At 57.2% G+C, this 20,485-nt stretch overlaps 2 protein-coding genes across 2 annotated transcripts in view; both read left to right on the top strand.

Annotated features, from left to right (window-relative positions):
• The window catches only part of LOC106630119 (uncharacterized), a 148,927-nt gene that overhangs the window by 10,270 nt on the left and 118,172 nt on the right, over positions 1 to 20,485 (top strand). The window lies entirely within an intron of this gene.
• LOC102074317 (venom factor) overlaps positions 1 to 20,485 on the top strand; it is a 26,498-nt gene extending 6,013 nt beyond the window's left edge. The window contains 29 exon segments of the mRNA XM_074530449.1: positions 1,144 to 1,356; positions 1,692 to 1,886; positions 2,940 to 3,098; positions 3,601 to 3,730; positions 4,116 to 4,187; positions 4,737 to 4,937; positions 5,706 to 5,820; positions 6,457 to 6,542; positions 6,854 to 6,993; positions 7,074 to 7,286; positions 7,970 to 8,036; positions 8,494 to 8,580; positions 8,665 to 8,868; positions 10,159 to 10,234; positions 10,314 to 10,473; positions 11,198 to 11,293; positions 11,382 to 11,532; positions 12,780 to 12,943; positions 13,344 to 13,502; positions 14,117 to 14,267; positions 14,383 to 14,434; positions 15,425 to 15,512; positions 15,872 to 15,958; positions 16,715 to 16,820; positions 17,355 to 17,444; positions 18,134 to 18,220; positions 18,797 to 18,880; positions 19,165 to 19,300; positions 20,205 to 20,485. Of these exon segments, the coding sequence (XP_074386550.1) occupies positions 1,144 to 1,356; positions 1,692 to 1,886; positions 2,940 to 3,098; positions 3,601 to 3,730; positions 4,116 to 4,187; positions 4,737 to 4,937; positions 5,706 to 5,820; positions 6,457 to 6,542; positions 6,854 to 6,993; positions 7,074 to 7,286; positions 7,970 to 8,036; positions 8,494 to 8,580; positions 8,665 to 8,868; positions 10,159 to 10,234; positions 10,314 to 10,473; positions 11,198 to 11,293; positions 11,382 to 11,532; positions 12,780 to 12,943; positions 13,344 to 13,502; positions 14,117 to 14,267; positions 14,383 to 14,434; positions 15,425 to 15,512; positions 15,872 to 15,958; positions 16,715 to 16,820; positions 17,355 to 17,444; positions 18,134 to 18,220; positions 18,797 to 18,880; positions 19,165 to 19,300; positions 20,205 to 20,346 (3,711 nt within the window). The 3' untranslated portion in view covers positions 20,347 to 20,485.

Raw genomic sequence — 20,485 nt, 5'->3', positions numbered from 1 at the left:
GGAGTGACCAAGGACAGGGGAGTTGAGGTGGCTGAAGTGACCCATGGTGGTGATGAGCAAAGGTCAGGACAGCAGGACTAGACATCCATGATGGTCACAGGATCATCCAGGACAGAAGGACTGAACATCCATGATGGTCAGTGGACCATCCATCCACTGGACTGTGGTGGTCAAGATATCCACAGTGATCAAGGACCGGAGCTATCCCAGCCTCCACTGGCCAAGGAGAAGGATAGTCCAGGTCAGGCTGACCATGGTGGCCAACTCACTTGAGTTGACCAAGACATGACAGTCACCAAGGACCAGGTGTCAAAGAGACTGGTGGAGGTGTCCACAGTGGTCAGTTGTCCATGGTGGCATGTGGCCAGGATGACTAGTGACTAGGAACTGGGATGGCCAAAACCAGGGAGACAAAAGTGGCCAAGACATTGAGGGTGGCCAAGGGCCAAGGTCAGGGGGACCACGGTGGTGGAGTGGCCAAATCATCCAAGGTAGCAGATGGTCAGTTTGAGTGTGGAGATGGTCACCAAGGACCAGGGAACCAGGGAGAAGCAGGGAGACCATGACAGACAAGACCTTTGTGTGGCCAAGACCTCCATGATGGCCAGGACCTCTGTGGTGGCCAAGACCTTCATGGTAGCCAGGATCTCCAAGGTGGCCAAGCCCTTTATGGTGGCCAAGACCTACATGGAGAGCAAAATCTCCAGGGTGGCCAAGACTTCCATGGTGACCAAGGCCTCCATGCTGAGCAACACACCTCCATGATGGCCAAGACCACCATAATGGCCAAAATCTCCATGATAACCATTACACTTCCATGATGGCCAAGACTTCTATGGAACCTCTGTGGTGGCCAAGCCCTCCATGATGGCCAAGCTCTCCATGATGGCCAAGACCTTTAGGGTGACCAAGACCTCTATGGAACCTCTATAGTGGCCAAGCCCTCCATGATGGCCAAGACCTCTATGGTGGCCAAGACCTTTACGGAACCTCTATGGTAGCCAAGCCTTCCATGATGGCCAAGACCTCTGTGGTGGCCAAGACCTTTACAGAACCTCTCTGGTGGCCGAGCCCTCCACACTGCCCCCAGCCAGGCCTGTGTTCCTCCCCGCTGACCGAGTGCCACCCTCTCCCCTGTGCCAGGTGCGGACGGCGCAGGCAGGGCTGCCCCCAGAGCGCCAGGCCTCGCGGCAGATGACGGCCCAGGCCTATCGCAGCCAGGCCGGCTCGGGCAACTTCCTGCACCTGGCGGTGGCCGCCACCGAACTCCAGCCCGGGGACAACCTGGCCGTCAACTTCCACCTCAAGACCAGCAACAACAACGTCCGCAACTCCGTCCTGTTCTTCACCTACCTGGTGGGTACCCGTGGTTGATCGGTGGTGCCCCCACCTTGACCACCTGGATGTCCAGGGACCTGGAGGATATTTAGATAAGCTTGGCGGGCCCTTGAGGGACTTGGGGGGCACCTGGAGGCCTTGGGGGACCTTTGAAAGGGTCTGCAGGACTCTTGAGGGACCCTTGAGCAATCTGGGCGACCTTTGGAAAGGTTTGGGTGGCCTTGAGGGACCCTTGAGGGATCTGAGGGACCTTTGGAAGGGTTTGGGGGACCTTGAGATCCTTGGGAACATTTACGAACTTGAGGGGACATTGAAGGATGTCCAGATGGTCACCAAGCTTGGGTTCCTGGCAGATCATGACCAAGGGACGCATCCTCCGAGCCGGCCGGCAGCGGCACGAGGCCGGGCAGAGCTTGGTGACCATGACCCTCCCAGTGACGGCCGAGCTCATCCCATCCTTCCGCATCGTGGCCTACTACTACGTCATGCCTGGCGAGATCGTGGCTGACTCTGTCTGGGTGGACGTCAAGGACACCTGCATGGGCTCCGTGAGTGTCTCCTAGTGGTCCCAGGGGGGTCAAAGGGGGTCTTGGAGAGATTGGATGGGCCTTGGTGGTGGCTGGAGCTGACCTTGAGGTGGCCCTTGAGGGGTCTGGGAGGCCTTGGTGGTGTTTGGGGGGATCCTTGAGAGGTTCGGGAGGTCCTTGAGGGGTTTGGGAGGCCCTTGAGGGATCTGGGAGGTCCTTGAGGGGTTTGGACATCCTTGAGGGGTTTGTGGGGCTCTTGAGGGGTTTAGGAGGTCCTTGAGGGGCTTGGGTGGCCCTTGAGGGAGATGGGAGATCCATGAGGGGTTTGGGAGGCCTTGGATGTGCTTGGGGGGCCCTTGAAGGACCTGGGACATCCATGAGGGACTTGGGTGGCCTTGAAGGACCTGGGAGATCCTTGAGGTACCTGGGTGGCCTTGAGGGGTTTGGAAGGTCCTTGAGGGACTTGAGTGGCCTTGAGAGGGCTTTTGAGGGGCTTGGGGCACCCTTGAGGGACTTGGGAGGTCCTTGAGGGGGTTGGGAGATCCTTGAGGGACTTGGGTGGCCTTGAGGGACCTGGAAGACATTTGGATAAGCTTGGGGAGCCCTTGAGGGACTTGGGGGGCACATGAAGGGCTTGGGGGACCTTTGAAAGTGTTTGGGGGAGTCTTGAGGGACCCTTGAGGGGTTTGGGGGGCTTTTGAAAGGGATGGTGGGGACCTTGTGGGACCTGGGGGTCCTTGAGGGTTCTTTAGGGATCTGTGAAACATTTGTAAGGGTTTGGGGGACCTCGAGATCCTTGGGAACCTTTGGAAGAACTTGAGGGGACATTGAGGGACCTGAGTGGTCCCTGGTGGGGATTTGGAGTCCCTTCTGTGGTTTTGGACACTCCATGAGGAGCTTGGACATCTCCTGGGTGAACCAGGTGGCCCTGGTAGCCCTGGTGGCCCAGTGATGGCCCAGCCCATGGCCACCAACTGCTCCTTGAGGTCCAAATTGGATGTCTGCCATTGTGGAGGAGAACAAAAGTGGCTTTTGGGGTCATCTTGGGGATGTCACTTCCTGTGTCTGTGGCAGCTGATGGTGAAGGGGGCAACGGAAGGTGACAACCGTGTCCAAGAGCCGGGGACAGGGATGAGGCTGCGCATCGAGGGTGACCACAAGGCCCACGTGGGGCTGGTGGCCGTGGACAAGGGGGTCTACGTCCTCAACAAGAACAAGTTCACCCAGACCAAGGTGGGTGGCCCTGTCCTCGATGTCCCCAAGGGGTGGCCATGGCCATTCCCAGCATCCGTGGGTGGTGGCCGCCATGGTTATCCCTGTCCTTGCTGTCCCATGGTGGTGGCCATCATGGTTGTCCCTGTCCCCATCATCCCCTGGTGGTGGCCGTGGACAAGGGGGTCTACATCCTCAACAAGAACAAGTTCACCCAGACCAAGGTGGGTGGCACTGTTCTCGATGTCCCCAAGGGATGGCCATGGCCATCCCCAGCATCCTTGGGTGGTGGCTGTCATGGTTGTCCTTGTCCCTGCTGTCCCTGGATGGTGGCCATCACAACAGTCCCCATCATCCCTGGGTGGTGGCAGTGGCAATCATGGCTGTCCTGTCACCTCTGGATGGTGGCACTGGCCATCACAGCTGTCCCCATCATCCCTGGGTGATGGCAGTGGCTGTCACAGCTGTCCTGTCACCTCTGGGTGGTGGCAGTGGCCATCACAGCTGTCCCCTGTGGGCACAGGTTTGGGACACGGTGGAGAAAAGTGACATCGGCTGCACGGCAGGCAGTGGCCGGGACAACGTCGGCGTCTTCACGGATGCTGGCCTGAGCCTGACCACCAGCGTCAAGGTCACCACGCCCCAGCGGTCAGGTGGGGACAGCTGTGGTGGCATCTTGGGGACAGGGGGTGGCACCTCAAGGAGGTGGTATCTTACAGAGGTTGCACCTTGGGGATGGAGCAGGTGACATCTCAGGGATGGTGGAGGTGGCACCTTGGGGATGGAGCAGGTGACATCTCAGGGATGGTGGAGGTGGCACCTTGGGAATGGGGGAGGTGACAGGGATGGTGGAAGAGGTGGCACCTTGGAGATGGTGGAAGTGACGCTTCAAGGATGTGGCACCTCAGGGACCGGGAAGGTGACACCTTGAGAATGGGAAAGATGTCACCTTGAGGATGGGAGAGGTGACATCTCAGGGATGGTGGAGGTGACCCTGGGACACCTTGAGGTCCTGACCAGTGTCCCCTCTGTTTCCAGAGGTCCTGTGTCCCCAGCCTGCCAAACGCAAGCGGCGCTCGCTGGCACTGGCCGAGTACAAGGGCACCAAGGGTAGGTGGCACCTGGGGTGTCCCTTGTCCCCAGGGGTCACCAGTGTGTCCCTTGTCCCTGAGGCTGCCAAAGTGTCCCAGACCCTGAGGCACACCAGTGTCCCATGTCCCAAATGCCACCAGATGAGCATCCCATGTCCCTGAGGGCCACCAGAGTGTCCCATGTCCCAGTCAATACCAGTGTCCCATGTCCCTGAGGGCCACCAGAGTGCCCCACATCCCTTAGAGCCACCAGTATCCCACATCCCTGAGGGCCACCAGTGTTCCATGTCCCTGAAGGCCACTGGAGTGTCCCATATCCCAGTCAACATCAGTGTCCCATGTCCCTGAGAGCCACCAGTGTCCCATGTCCCTGAGGGCAACCAGTGTCCCATGTCCCAAAGAGCCACCAGAATGTCCCACACCCCCGAGGTCCCCATTCCAGAGCCATCAGAATGTCCCACACCCCCGAGGTCCCCATTCCAGAGCCATCAGAACGCCCCACACCCCTGAGGTCCCCATTCCCAAGAGCCACTAGGGCCTGTCCCAGCCCTGTCCTGGTGTCCACCAGCGGCCGAGTACTTGGACAAGCTGGAGAGGAGGTGCTGCGAGGACGGGATGAAGGACAACCCGATGGGACACGGCTGCGAGCAGAGGAGCGAGTACATCCTGGAGGGCGAGTCCTGCATCCGCGCCTTCCTCGACTGCTGCAGATACATCAAGGCCAAGAGGGACCAGCAGAACCTCTCACCCAGCACCGGCCTGGCCAGAAGCAAGTGTTGGGTCACGGAGGGTGGGAGAAGGTCGGGGAGGTTGGAGGAACCTCGTGTGGAGCTTTGGTGGAGTGTCTTAGGTAGGTTTTGGGTGTTCCTTAGTGGATCTCAGGTGAAGGTGAGCTTGAGCAGAGCTTGGGTGAAGGTTGGATGTTCTTTGGTGAAGGTCAGGTGAACCTTGGATGTTCTTTGGGTGTTCCTTGGGTATTCCTTGCTAAAGATCAGGCAAAACTTGGGTGTTCCTTGGATGTTCCTTGGGTGTTCCTTGGATATTCTTTGATGTTCCTTGGATGTTCCTTGGGTGTTCCTTGGATGTTCCTTGGGTGTTCCTTGGATATTCTTTGATGTTCCTTGGGCATTCCTTGGGTGTTCCTTGGGTGTTCCTTGGGCATTCCTTGGGTGTCCCTTGGGTGTTTTTTGGATGTTCTTTGGATGTTCCTTGGACTTTCCCTGGTGGAAGGTCAGGTGAACCTCAGACATTCCTTGAGTGCTCCTCAGGTGGAACTTGGGTGAAGGTTGGGAGGGTCTTGGGTGGGTTTGGGGCATCCCTTGGATGAAAGTCAAGTGGCCCTCAGGCATTCCTTATGCAATCCTTGGACAACCCATCTGGCAATGCTTGGGTGGCCGTTGGGTGACCTTAGGCAAGACAAAGGGTGGCACTGGGGTGATGCTGGGTGGCACTGGGGTGGTGTTGGGGTGATATTGGCTCCACTCAGGGGTCTCAGCCCTGAGGCCATGTTCAAGAGGTCCAATGCCACCACCCCCAGGCCATGAGGACGAGGATCCCTTCTTGGAGGATGATGAAATTGTCTCACGGACCCTCTTCCCCGAGAGCTGGCTGTGGCAGGTGGAGCAGCTGACGGAGCCACCCAACGAGCTGGGGTGAGCCTGGACCCCCTGTCCCATCACTCTCCCACTCCACAGCCCAGCCTGGGCACGGTCATCCTGTCCCCATCCAGCTTGGACATCTCTGGAGACCAGTTATGGTCACCGCAAAGCCAGACAAAGGTCACTGCTAAACTCCCAGTCCAGCCTCAGGGGTTCTTGGTCCACTCAGGGGTCATCTCCAAGCTCCTGGTCCTGCCTGGGGGTCTGTGGGGCGGGGACATCTCTGGGGACCAGGGAGGTCCCACTGTAGGTTTGGGACATCTCTGGGGACAAGAAAAGTCCAGCTGTTGGTTTGGGACATCTTTGGAGACCAGGAAAGTCCAGCTGTGGGTTTGGGACATCTTTGGAGACCAGGAAGGTCCCACTGTGGGTTTGGGACATCTTTGAAACCAGGAATGTTCCACTGAGGGTTTGGGACATCTTTGGGGACAAGGAAGGTCCAGCTGTGGGGTTGGGACATCTTTGGGGAACAGGGAGGTCCTGCTGTGGGTTTGGGACATCTTTGGAGACCAGGAAAGTTCCGCTGTGGGGCTGGGACTTCTCTAGGGACCAGGAAAATCCCATGGTGACACCCCCTGAGCCTGGCCTGGGGTGGGCCATGACCCCCTTGGTCAATCCTGTCCTCTCCAGGGTCTCGGGCAAGACAGTGCCCGTGTTCCTGCAGGACTCCATCACCACCTGGGAGGTCCTGGCCGTCAGCCTCTCCCCCACCAAAGGTACGGGGTCATGGAGGACAAGAGAGTTCCTGGGGCCAGCAGAACATCCCCAAACCTTGTGGGGGGTCCCTGAGACCTGAAGGGTCCCCTAAGCTTGGGGGTTTCACCAGGATTTGAGGGATCTCCAAAATCTGAGGGGAGATGCCTCAAAGTCTGGTGGCCATCCTTGGGAGAGGACTCTGTGGATCTTGATGGATCTCCCAAACCTTTTGAGGACTCCCTGGACTTCCAGGGATCTCTGAAAACCTCGGGGCTGCCTTGGGGACACGAGGAGTCCTCAACCCCAAACCCTCACGTGTCCCCAACCCCAGGGCTGTGCGTGGCCACCCCCTACGAGATCACAGTGATGAAGCAGTTCTTCATCGACCTCCGCCTGCCCTACTCGGTGGTGAGGAACGAGCAGGTGGAGATCCGCGCCATCCTCTACAACTACTGGCTGCATGACATCACGGTCAGTTGGGGACATTTTTCTGGGGACACCAAACATCACCCTCTCCAGACCTCAGGGGTGACCTCCTTGTCAACGTCCAGGTGCGCGTGGAGCTGGTCCACAACTCCGACCTGTGCAGCCCCTCCACGGCCAAGCGGCGCTTCCAGCAGGTGCTGCGGATGAAGGCCCAGTCCTCGCGTGCCGTGCCCTTTGTCATCGTCCCCCTCAAGCTCGGCCAGCTGGACATCGAGGTCAAGGCATCCGTCCGTGACCGATTTGTGGGTGACGGGGTCAAGAAGAAGCTCCGAGTAGTGGTGAGTGGCCACTGGTGGCCGTGGTGGTGGCATCTGCGTTCTTGAGATGTTCCCAGCATGGTGACATCAATGGTGGCATCCCAGCATGGTGGCATCCATGATGTTCTCCTTCAGTGGTTGGGTGACCACCATGGGTGGGCCAGGTCCACCACAGCAGAGGGGGGTGGTGGGTGGTGTCACGTCCAGTCAGCCATTGTGGCACCAAGGGGTCAGTGTGTGTGGCCAATTTGGTTTGATTGCATTACTGATTTGGAATTTTTAATCAATATCTTCATTAATCACCTGGATGGGATCAGGCTGACCATGGGATTTAATGTTTCTAATCAAAATCTTCATTGATGATCTGGATGGTGTCACCAAGGCCAGGATGACCATGGGACTTGATGCCGTCATTGATTTGATATTTTCAATCAATATCTTCATTAATGATCTCAATGGGGTCACCAAGCTCAGGCTGACCATGGTGGCCACACCATGAAGTTGACCAAGACACAAGAGTGACCTTGGGGTCTCCAGGACCTCAGTGACCTGTGTGACCCGGTGTGGCCTCCTGGGCTGGTCCCCATGTGTCACTGGGGATACTGGTTTATAGTGGGAGGCCTCTCCCAGTAGTCCAGAGGGGTTGGGACGGGGAGGACCCCAGACCCAAGCCCACCCTCACTGCCGGACTCTGCCCTGGACAGCCCGAGGGGAGGCGGCTGGAGAAGACGGTGAAGATCGTGGAGCTGGACCCGCAGGACAAGGGAGTCAGTGAGTGACATCTCTGGGGAGGTCCCACGGTGGCTTTGGGGCATTCTGGGGATCAAGGAGGTCTCACGGTGGCTTTGGGACATCTTTGGGGACCAGGGAGGTCCCACAGTGGCGTTGGGACATCTTTGGGGTCCATGGTGGTCCCACAGTGGCTTTGGGACATCTTTGGGGACCATGGTGGTCCCATGGTGGCTTTGGGACGTCTTTGGGGACCAGGAAGGTCCCACTGTGGGTTTGGGGCATCTTTTGGAGACCAGGGAGGTTCCACCGTGGGTCTGGGACATCTGGAGGGATCAAGGAGGTACCTCCAAGCTCAGGTTTGGGACAACTTGGAGGACAAGGGACGTCCCACCATGGAATTGGGACATCTCAAAGGACAAGTCACACCCTGATGTGGGGTGGGGCTGGGTCACCTCAGGAGAGGATTTAGGGTCACCACATCCACTCCACCCCACAGACGGGGTGCAGGAGGAACGGGTGAAGGCCGCGGACCTCTCGGACATTGTCCCCAACACCGAGTCAGAGACCAAAGTCAGCATCCAGGGTGAGTACCATGGAGATGACACATGGGGACAACCTGGTTGTGGGGTGGGACATCTTGAGCGTGACACATCCTCTCCTGGCCCAGGCAACCCCGTGTCCATCATCGTGGAGAAGGCCATTGATGGGGCCAAGCTGCAGCACCTGATCGTGACGCCGAAGGGCTGTGGGGAGCAGAACATGATCTTCATGACGCCCACGGTCATCGCTGTCCACTACCTGGACAACACCATGCAGTGGGAGACCTTTGGCATTGATCGCCGGGCTGGCGCCATTGAGCTGATCAAGAAAGGTGGGAATGGCCCCAGAATGGAGGGATTGCCTTAAAATGGTGGGAATGGCACCAAAATGGTGGGAACAGCCCCAAAAGTGGTGGGAGTGTCCCTAAAGTGGTGGGAACAGCACCGAAAGTAGTGAGAATGTCCTCAGAATAGTGGGAATGCCACTGAAAGTGGTGGGAATGTCCTTAAAATGGTGGGAATGTCGCCAAAGTGGTGGGAATGTCCTCAAAATGGTGGAAACCTCCTCAAAACGGTGGAATGTCCTCAAAATAGTGGGAATGTCCTCAAAATAGTGGGAACTGCTAGGGATGAGACTGTCCTCAAATGTGGTGGGAATGGCCTCAAAATGGTGGAATGCCCTCAAAATGGTGGAAATGGCCTCAAAAGTGGTGGGAATGTCCTCAGAAGGGTGGGAATGGCACCGAAAGTGGTGGGAATGTCCTTAAAATAGTGGGAATGTCCTCAAAATGGTGGGAATATCCTCAGAAGGGTGGTAATGGCTCCAAAATGGTGGGAACAGCACCGAAATGGTGGGAGTGTCCCCAAAATGGTGGGAACGGCACCAGAATGGTGGGAATGTACTCAAAATAGTGGAATGTCCTCAAAATGATGGGACTGTCCTCCAAAGTGGTGGGAATGGCCTCAAAAGTGGTGGGAATGTACTCAAAATGGTGGGAACAGGCCTGAAAGGGGTGGGAATGGCTCTTAAAGGCATGGGAACAGCTCCAAAAGGGTGGGAACATCCTCAAAATGGTGGGAATATCCTCAAAATGGTGGGAGCAGCTCCGAAAGGGGTGGGAATGGCCCCAAAATGGTGTGAACAGCCTCAAAAATGGTGGAAATGTCCTCAAAAGGAGTAGGAATGTCCCTTGGTGTCTGCTCTCGGGTCATAGAAGGTTACTGTCATCTGAGGTGGTACAGAAGGTTGCTCCTCTGGAGGTGACCTGGGTTGGGTGATGCCAGTTTGGGGTTTCCAGAGTTACTGGTGTGCACTGGGAGGGGCTCCAGAGTGGATTGGTGTCCTGAGGGTTCCTCAGCTTGGGTGGGTGCTCTTTGTGTTGGCCAGTGGTTGGAGGACATTGGTGGCCTGAAGCCCACCCAAGCCACCCCTTATGTTGACCAACAGTTGGAGAACATTGATGGCCTGGAGCCACCGACTGCCACCCCTTGCATTGACCAGTGATTAGAGAACATTGGTGGCCTGAGGCCACCCCTCATGTTGACCAACAGTTGGAAGACATTGGTGGCCTGAAGCCCACCCAGGACACCCCCCGCGTTGACCAACGGCCATCTCCTCACAGGTTACACCCAGCAGTTGGCCTTCCGCAAGCCCGACAGTTCATACGCCGCCTTCCTCGACCGCCCCTCCAGCACCTGGTGAGGGACCTGCTGCCGCCACCACCACCCAGCCCAGGTGACAGGGACAGGTGTGACCCTCAGGTGTCCCCATCTCCAGGTTGACCGCCTACGTGGTGAAGGTGTTCGCCATGGCCAGGAAGCTTACAGACATCGAGCACGGCGAGATCTGCGGCCCCATCAAGTGGCTCATCCTCAACAAGCAGAAGCCAGATGGGGTCTTCCAGGAGGACGCGCCTGTCATCCATAAGGGGATGATGGTAAGGGGACACCTCAACCATGTCAGGGCTGGTGGCCGAAGCTTGGGGGATCTCAGGTGGAGGATGGGAGGTTTTGTGTGGGTTTTGGGTGAAGGTATGGTGAACTTTGGATATTCCTTGGATGTTCCTTGGGTGTATGTCAGGTGAACCTCAGGAATTCTTTGAGTGTTCCTTGGTTGAAGTTTGGGTGGGTTTTGGGTGTTCCTTGCCTGGAGGTCAAGTGTTCCTTAGATGGTTTTTGGGTGTTCCTTGGACCTTCCTGGGACGAAGGTCAGGGGAAGGTCAAACATTCCTTGGGTGTTCCTTGGGTGTCCCTTGGGTGAAGTCTGGATGCCCATTGGTGTCCCTTGGGTGTCCCTTGAGTGTCCCTTGAGTGTCCCTTGGATGTTCCTCATAAAAAGGTCAGGTGAGGGTCAGATATTCTTTGGGTGTCCCTTGTGTGACATTTGAATGTCCATTGGATGTCCCTTGATTGTCCCTTGGGTGTTCCTCACCTAAAGATCAGATGAAGGTCAAATATTCTTTGATGTCCCTTGAGTATCCCTTGGGTGTTCCTCACATGAAGGTCAGATACTGTTTGGATGTCCCTCGGGTGACATTTGAATGTCCCTTGGCTGTCCCTCAGATCAGTCAAGGACAGATCTTTGGAATGAACTGCTTGTCGACCACCAAATATTTGGAAAACCCTGATCCCGAGATTTTTTCCCTCTTTTTCATCCCACAGGGAGGCTACCAAGGTGCCGAGCCCGAGGTGTCCCTCACCGCCTTCGTCCTCATCGCCCTGGAGGAGGCACGGGGCATCTGCAAGGACCACATCAATGTGAGTGACCCCACAGGTGACATTCCTGAGGTTCCAGACCATTATGAAAGCCACCTGAGATGCCAGATTCTCCATCCTTGGTTCCCAGAGCTTGGATGACAGCATCAACAAGGCCGCCGGGTTCCTGGCGCGGCGCTACGAGGGGCTGGCCCGGCCCTACACAGTGGCCCTGGCGTCCTACGCGCTGGCCCTGGCCGGGAAGCTCAAGAGTGAGAGGATCCTCATGAGGTTCTCCAAAGGTGACATCTCAACAGGGGTCAAAATTGGGGTGAAAGGAGGTGAATTTGGGCTCTCATGAGGTTCTCCAAAGGTGGCATCTCAAGAGGGGTCAAACCGGGGTGAAAGGAGGTGGGTTTGGGTTCTTCAAAGGTGATGCCTTAGCAGGTCAAAATTGGCACCAGGAAAATTGGTTTTGGATCTTCAGGAGGTTCTCCAAAGATGACACCAAACCTGGGGTGGAAATTGGTCAAAACTGGGGTGAAAAGAAGTGGGTTTGGGTTCTCATGAGGTTCTCCAAAGGTGACGCCTCAAGAGGGGTCAAAGTTGGGGTGAAAGGAGGTGGGTTTGGGTCTTCAAGAGGTTCTTCAAAGGTAATGCCTCAAGAAGGGTCAAAATAGAGGTGAAAGGAGGTGAGTTTGGAGGTTCTTCAAAGGAGACACCCCAAGGGAGGTCAAAGCGAGGTGAAAGGAGGTGGGTTTAGGTCTTCAGGAGGTTCTCCAAAGGTGACATTTCAAGAGGGGTCAAACTGGGGTGAAAGGAGGTGAGTTTGGGTTCTCATGAGGTTATCCAAAGGTGATGCCTCAACGGGTCAAAATTGGCATCAGGAAAACTGGTTTTGTGTCTTCAGGAGGTTCTCCAAAGATGACACCAAACTTGGGGTGGAAATTGGGGTGAGGGGAGGTAGTTTCACTTGGGAGATGCAATTTGAGGTGAAAGGAGGTGGTTTGGGATCATCATGAGGTTCATCAAAGGTGACATCTCCCCTTGGTGTGGAAAGGGTTGGAATTTAGGGTCAGGAGAGGTGGTTTTGGATTGTCACAAGGTTCTCCAAAGTTGGTTTTGTGTTCTCCTAAGGTTTTCGAAGGTGACACCTCACTTTGGGGTTAAAAGGGATGAAACTGGGATAAGAGGAGGCAGTTCTGGGTTCTCACAAGGCTCTCCAAATCTGGTTTTGTGTCCTCATGACATTCTCCAGAACTGAATTCTCACCCAGGGTTGTATTTTAGGGTCAGGGAAAGTAGTTTTGGGTCCTCCTGAGGTTCTCCAAATCTGGTTTTGGGTTCTCCTGAGGTTCTCCAACCTCACCTTGGGGTTAAAAGGGATGAAACTGGGATAAGAGGAGGTAGTTTTGGGTGATCCTGAGGTTCTCCAGAAGTGGTTTAGGACCCTCCTGAGATAATGCCTCACCCGGGGCTGTAATTTGTGGCCGGGCTGAGGTGGCCGTGGGGGTCCCTGGTGGCCAAATGTGTCTCTGATGTCCCCACAGGTGGGGCCAGCTGGGAGGAGCGCAACGCCCGCACCTACAACATCGAGGGCACGTCCTATGCGCTGCTGGCCCTGGTGCAGATGAAGAAGTCCGAGCTGGCCGGGCCAGTGGTCCGGTGGCTGGCCCAGCAGAACTACTATGGAGAGACCTACGGCTCCACCCAGGTGGGACATGGGACAGCCCCGGCCATGCGCGGGGACATCCCTGGGACACCTGGTGGCGCTGGGTTTGACAGGGATGGGCGTTGTCATTTTGGGGACATCTTGGGTGGCACAGGAGCCAAAGGTCACTCAGAAGAGTTTGGGCATGCTCCAGGTGATGTCTCCAAGCCCTGGTGACACGGGTGTCCCCTCAAGGTTACTCAGAAGATCTTGTGGGTTCTCCACCAGTGTCCCCAAGCCATGGTGACCCTGATGTCCCCTCAGGCCACACAGGAGAACTTGTGGGTTCTCCATCAGGGTCCCCAAACCCTGGTTACCCCAGTGTCCCCTCAGGCCACCCCGCAGCCCTTGTGGGATCTCCACCCAGTGTCCCCAAGCCCTAGTGACACCAGTGTCCTCTCAGGCCACCATCCTCGTGTTCCAAGCGCTGGCCCAGTACCAGGTGGCTGCGCAGGCCCAGGAGAAGCTGGAGCTGGACGTGTCGGTGCTGCTGCCGCGCCGCGCCAGCCCCATCAAGTACCGCATCGAGAACCGCAATGCGTTGGTGGCACGCTCTGCCGAGGTACCTGTCCTTGTCATCTGTCCTTGTCACTGGCACCTGTCACCTGTCCCTGTCACCAGTCCCTGGCATTGTCACCTGACACTGTCACCTCTGGGTCTCCTCATGGGATAATCCCATGCGATGACTGTGGCCACCATTGTCCTTGTCCCTTCCATGTTCCCTCCTGTCCCCTCTGTATCCTCTCCAGGCTTGGGATGCCCCAGGCTGGCCTTGTCCCCTCCCCTGCTGTGACTTCAATGTCCTTGTCACCTCTCTGTCCTCCTGATCTCCGCATCCCCTCCGTGTCCTTCAATGTCCCTGTCCCCTCTATCTCTGCAGTGCTGCCACCCCTTCTGTGTCCTGCCTGTTCCGTCCATGTCCCCACACGCCCCTCCACCTCTGCTTGTCCCTCCTGGGGACATCCCTTGTTCCTTCCCTATGTCCCCTGTCCCCTTCCCCATGTCACCTGTCCCCTCCCAATGTCCCCTGTCCCTCCTGGGGACATCCTCTGTCCCTTCCCAATGTCCCCTCAGACCAAGGGCGGAGGGCGTGGGCAAGGGGGACAATGACAGTGGTGACCATGTACCACATCCCTAATGTCCCCAGTGTCCCCAATGTCCCCACTGTCCCCTCAGACGAAGCACAACGAGGACTTCACTGTCAAGGCGGAGGGCATGGGCAAGGGGACAATGACAGTGGTGACTGTGTACCACGCCAAGGTCCCTGAGAGGGAGGACAAGTGTGACAAGTTCAACCTGACCGTGGATGTGCAGGAGGTCAACAAGGGTGGGTCCCCAACTGTCCCCTCCCTGTCCTCGCAATTTCACCACTATCCCCTCCCCATGTCCCCTCTGTGAGTACGTCGTGTCACCTTCAATGTCACCTCGGTGTCCCAACCCAGGCAGGGAAGAGGAGGACATCATCAGGACAGTCAAGATCAACATCTGCACCAGGTGGGGACATTGGGAATGTTGGGGACACTGGGGACATTGGAGACAGTGGGGTCACAGAGGAGAAGGGGAGGAAGGGACATAGGAGACAGGGAGGAAAATGGAGACATTGGGGACTTTGGGGTCAGGGTGGGGACAGCAGGGACATTGGGGACAGTGGGGACAGGGAGAAGGGGAGGGAGGGACATTGGGGACAAGGAAGAAAATGGGGACATTGGGGACATCAGGGACATGGGGACAGTGGAGACATCCAGGAAAATGGGGACACTGGGGACAGGAACAGCAGGGAAGGGATGGGAACGTTGGGGACATAGGGGACAGGATGGAGAATGGGATGGAGGGACACAGGGGACATTGGGCACACTGGGGACATTGGGGACACTGGGGATAACTGAAACAGAGAGGAGGTGTTGGGGACAGGGACACTGAAACAGAGAGGAGGTGTTGGGGACAGGGACACTGGGGAAAGGAGAGGGACAGCAGGGACACTGGGGACAGTGGGGACACTGGGGACATCAGAGACAGGGAGAAGGGGTGGGAGGGACATTGGGAACAAGGAGGAAAATGGGGACATTGGGGACATTGGTGACAAGGAGTAAAATGGGGATATTTGGGACAGGGAGGAAAATGGGGACACTGGGGACAGGGACAGCAGGGAAAGGATGGGGACGTTGGGGACACTTGGGACATTGGGGGCATTGGAGACACTGGGGACAACAGAGACAGAGAGGGGGTGTTGGGGACAGGGACACCAGAGAGAGGATGGAGATATTGAAGACAATGTGGGGACATTGGTGAGATAGAGGGGACATTGGGGGTAGGAATATCAGGGAAAGGATGGGGACACTGGGGACAGTGAGGACAGGATGGGGAGTGGGATGAAGGGACACTGGGGACATTGGGGACACTAGGGACAAGAATGGGGGACACTGGGGACAAAAAGCACTCACAGGGGTGGGGACAGGCGGGGTGGCCTCAGCTGTGTCCCCACAGGTACCTGGACACCGTGGATGCCACCATGTCCATCCTGGACGTGTCCATGCTCACGGGATTCACACCGGACGTGCAGGACCTCAGGAGGGTCAGTGTGGGGACATGAGAACACTGTGGGGACACCAGGGGGACATGGGGACACTGCAGGGACATGGGGACACCACAGGGACATGGGGACAACAGGGGGACATGGGGACAGCAGGGGACATTGAGGCACCAGGGGTGGGGGACACGACATGGGGACACTCAGTGTCACACTGTCCCAAGTGTCACGCTGTCCCCGTTGTCCTCCATGCCCAATGTCACTCTGTCCCTGATGTCACTCTGTCCCCATTGTTCCTGGTGTCACACTGTCCCCACTGCCCCCAATGTCACTCTGTCCCCGCTGTCATCAGTGTCACTCTCTCCCCAATGTCCCCAATGTCACTGTGTCCCCGCTGTCTCCAGCTGTCTGAGGGTGTGGACAGGTACATCTCCAAGTTTGAGCTGGACCAGGACAAAGAGCGGAGCAATGTCATCATTTACCTGGACAAGGTGGGGACACTGGGGACACTGGGGCCACGGGGGTGGGGACAGGACTGGGGTGATGGCAGAGACAAGATGGGACAAAGGCAGGATGGGACAGGGACAGTGACAGGGACAGGGAGAAGGTGGGACAGAGGTGAGGACAAGATGGGACAGGGACCAAGGTGGATCTGGGGACATGAGCAGGGACAGGAGGGTGACAGTCATGATGATGAAGGTGGGGACACGGGGGACACTGGGGACAGGAGGGACACGGGGACAAGATGGGACAGGAATGGAGACAGGGACAGGACGGGAACAGGGATCAGGATGGAGTTGGGGACATGGGCAGGGACAGCATGGGAACAGGGCTGTGACAGGGACACAGCTGGGGACAAGGGTGGTGACAACAACAGTCTCAAGGTGGTGACAAGGACAGGGATGGGTGGGGACAGCATGGGGACATGGCTGGGGACAGGACCAAGTGTTTTGTGGAGGTGACTCACAGCCTGTCTGAGTGCCACCCCCATGTCCCCTGTCCCTGTTCCCTGTCCCCATCCCTGTCCCCGTCCCCGTGCTGTCCCTGTTCCCGTGCTGTCCCTGTCCCCGTGCTGTCCTTGTCCTTATGCTGTCCCCTGTCCCTGTTCCCGTGCTGTCTCTGTGCTGTCCCCTGTCCTCATCCCTGTCCCTGTGCTGTCCCCGTGCTGTCCCTGTGCTGTCCCCTGTCCCTGTCCCCTGTCCCTTGTCCCTGTCTCTGTACCTGTGCTGTCCCCGCACTGTCCCCAGGTGTCACACAGGGCCCAGGAGTGTTTCGCCTTCAAGGCCCACCAGAGGTTCCAGGTGGGGCTGATCCAGCCAGCGGCCGTCAGCGTCTACAGCTACTACAGCATTGGTGTGTCATTGTCATTGTCACTGTCACTGTCACTGTCACTGTCACTGTCACTGTGTCATTGTCATTGTCATTGTCACTGTGTCACTGCGTCACTGTCATTGTCATTGTCACTGTCATTGTCATTGTCACTGTGTCACTGTCTACAGCTACTACAGCATCAGTGTGTCATTGTCACTGTCATTGTCATTGTCCCCTCTGTCACCTCTCTCACTGTCACTGCCACTGTCTCCTCCCTGTCACTGTCACTGTCCCCTCTGTCCCCATCCCTGTCCTCTATCCTCGTCCCTGTCTCCATCCTTGTCCCTGTCCGACTCCTCTGTCCCCTGTCCCCTCCCCGTCCTCACCCCATCCCTGTCCCTGTCCCTAGTGCCACCCAGGTCACCTGGGTCACCTCTGTCACCTGTGTCCCGATCTCCTTGTGTCTCCCTGGCTGATGTCCCCTGCTGTCTCCCCTGCTGTCCCCATTGTCCCCTGCTGTCCCCTGCTGTCCCCAGATGTCCCCAGCTGTCCCCTAATGTCCCCTTGTTCCTGCAGACGATCGCTGCACCCGGTTCTACCATCCGGACAAGGAGGGAGGGAAACTGAACAAGATCTGCCAGGGGGACGTTTGTCGCTGCGCTGAAGGTGACACGGGGACACGCGCACACAGGGACATGGGGACAGGGTGGGACACTTCATGACCATGATGGGGACATGTCCTGGCCATGGTGGGACATGTTGATGTGATGAGACGCTTCATGGCCAGGGTGGGACACATCATGGACATGGTGGGACACATCAATGATGAGATATCACATGTCACCATGATGGGAATGTGTCATCGCCATGGCAGAGACATGTCCTGGTCATGGTGGGACACATTGATGTGATGGGACACTTCATGGCCCTGATGGGGACACATCATGGGCATGGTAAGGACATGTCATGGTCATGGTGGGACACATTAATGATGAGATGTCACATGTCACCATGGTGGGGATATACCCTGGCCATGATGGGACACGTTGACGTGATGGGACACATCACGGCCATGATGGGGACACGTTCCTGCTGTGGTGGGACATGTCATGACCCTGGCTGGGACACATCATTGATGAGATGTCATATGTCATGACTCTGATGGGGACATGTCCCTGCCAGGGCTGACCTTGTCATGGCTGTGTCCCCGTGATGTCCCCTGATGTTCCCATGATGTCCCTGTGATACCCTCATGATGTCTCCATGATGTCCTCGTGATGTCCCCACAATGTCCCTGCGATATCCTGATGATGTCCCCGTGATGCCCTCATGATGTCCCCACAATGTCCCCACAGAAAGCTGCTTCAAGCATCAGGAGGAGCCTGGGGACATCACCGTCAACCAACGCATCGAGCGCGCCTGCGAGCCTGGGGTGGACTTCGGTGGGAAATGGGGACACTGGGGACATTGGGGACATTGGCGGCATTGGGGACATTGAGAGCATCGGGGATATTGGGGACACTGGGGACAATGGCAACATCTGGGACATTGGGGACATTGGAGCCATTGGGGAATTGGAGGAATTGGGGACATCAGGGACACCGGGGACATTGGGAGCAATGGGGACCTCAGGGACGTTGGGGACAATGGGGACATTGGGGACAATGGAGGCAATGGGGACAATGGAGACATTGGGGACATCGGGGACGTTGGGGACACTGAGAGCATTGGGGACATCAGAGATGTTGGGGACAATGTGGATATTGGGGGGCAACGGGAATATTGGGGACCTTGGGGACAATGGGGACCTTGGGGACAATGGGGACATTGGGTCATTGGGGACATTGAGGCCATTGGGGACAATGGGGACATGGGGTGATATGGGGTCATGGCAGGTGGCGTTAGGGACATTGGGGACATGGCGGGGGCAGGGAGGGACACGGTGGGAACAGGGGACACAGAAGGGCCACCCTGGCAGGGGTAACTGTCCCCATTGTCCCCAATGTGTCCCCTGGCAGTGTACAAGGTGAGGGTGGTGGCACAGGAGGAGACCCCAACCTACGACAATTACATCATGGAGGTCCTGTCGGTCATCAAGATGGGTACGGCCACCTCGGGGGGGACAAGGCCACCACAGGGGGGACAAGGCCATCATGGGGGGACATAGCCGTCATGGGTGCACATGGAAGGAGGACAAAGTCACCTCAACAAGGTGACATGGTCACCTCAGGGGGACACAAGGCCACCATAGAGTGGACAAGGCCACAGTGACACAATGCCATGGTGACACGGTGCCACAGTGCCATGGTGCCACAGTGCCACGGTGACATGGTGCCACGGCGCCATGGTACCACGGTGACACGGTGACATGGTAACACTGTGACAGGCACAGACGAGGACCCGGCCGGCAGCAACAGGACCTTCGTGAGCCACCAGCAGTGCAGGGAGACCCTGAGGCTGCAGAGAGGAGAGGACTACCTGGTCTGGGGACAGGCCAGCGACCTCTGGGCCAGCGGCAGACAGTAGGACATGGTCCCCACTGTCCCCTGTGTCCCCTGGGTCCCCATTGTCCCCACTGGCCCCATTGGCCCTATTGCCCCTAAATCCCCATTTTCCCTATTGTCCCCATTGTCCCCTGAATTCCGGATGTCCCTATTGCCCCATTGTCCCCACTGTCCCCATTGTACCCACTGTCCTCACTGTCCCCACTGTCCCCACTGTCCCCATTGCCTCTCTATCCCCACTGTCCCCACTGTCCCCATGTCTGTCCCTACAGCTCTCCCCATGTCCCCATGTCCCCCTGGCTGTCCCTGTGTCCCCAGCTGTCCCCATGTGCCTAGCTGTCCCATGTCCCCAGCTGTCCCCTGTGTCCCCAGGTACAGATACCTGATCAGGAAGGACACCTGGCTGGAGGAGTGGCCCTCGGAGACCACCTCTATATCCCCACTGTCCTCACTGTCCCCTATGTCCCCACTGTCCCCATGTCCCCATTGTCTCCACTGTCTCTATATCCCCATTGTCTCAATTGTCCCCTATATCCCCATATATCCCCATGTCCCCCTGGCTGTCCCCATGTCCCCAGCTGTCTCCTGTCTCCCCATTGCCCCCTATATCCCCATGTGTCCCCACTGCCCCCACTATCTCCACTGTCCCCATTGTCCCTATTGTACCCATTGTCTCTATATCTCCATTACCCATAAATCCCCATTTCCCCCATGTCCCCATTATCCCCATTGTCCCCATTGTCCCCATGTCCTCCTGTCTGTCCCCACATCCCCAGCTGTCCCCCGTGTCCCCAGGTAAAGGTACCTGATCCGGAAGAACACCTGGTTGGAGGAGTGGCCCTCGGAGGCCACCCCTATATCCCCACTGTCCCCATGTCCCCCTGTCTCTCCCCGTATCCCCAGCTGTCCCCTGTGTCCCCAGGTACAGATACCTGATCGGGAAGGACACCTGGCTGGAGGAGTGGCCCTCGGAGGCCGCATGCCAGGACGCGTTGCTCCAGCGGCGCTGCCAGGACTTCGTCGAGTTCTCCGAGTCCATGACATTCTTCGGTTGTCCCAGCTGAGTCCCCGAGATGCCACCACCCTGGGGTATCACCAACCCGCCGGTGGCACCCAGTGCTGGGATATCACTGCTCTTCTGTTGCTTTTTTGTCCCCTCATGGTTTTTTGGGTTTTTTGGTTAAAAAAGTAATTTCTCAGCAA

The sequence above is a fragment of the Zonotrichia albicollis genome, chromosome 32 (genome assembly GCF_047830755.1).
Source record: "Zonotrichia albicollis isolate bZonAlb1 chromosome 32, bZonAlb1.hap1, whole genome shotgun sequence".
Taxonomy (NCBI): Eukaryota; Metazoa; Chordata; class Aves; order Passeriformes; family Passerellidae; genus Zonotrichia; species Zonotrichia albicollis.
The sequence above is the reverse complement of the archived record's forward strand: the minus strand, read 5'-3'. Positions and strand labels throughout refer to the sequence as shown.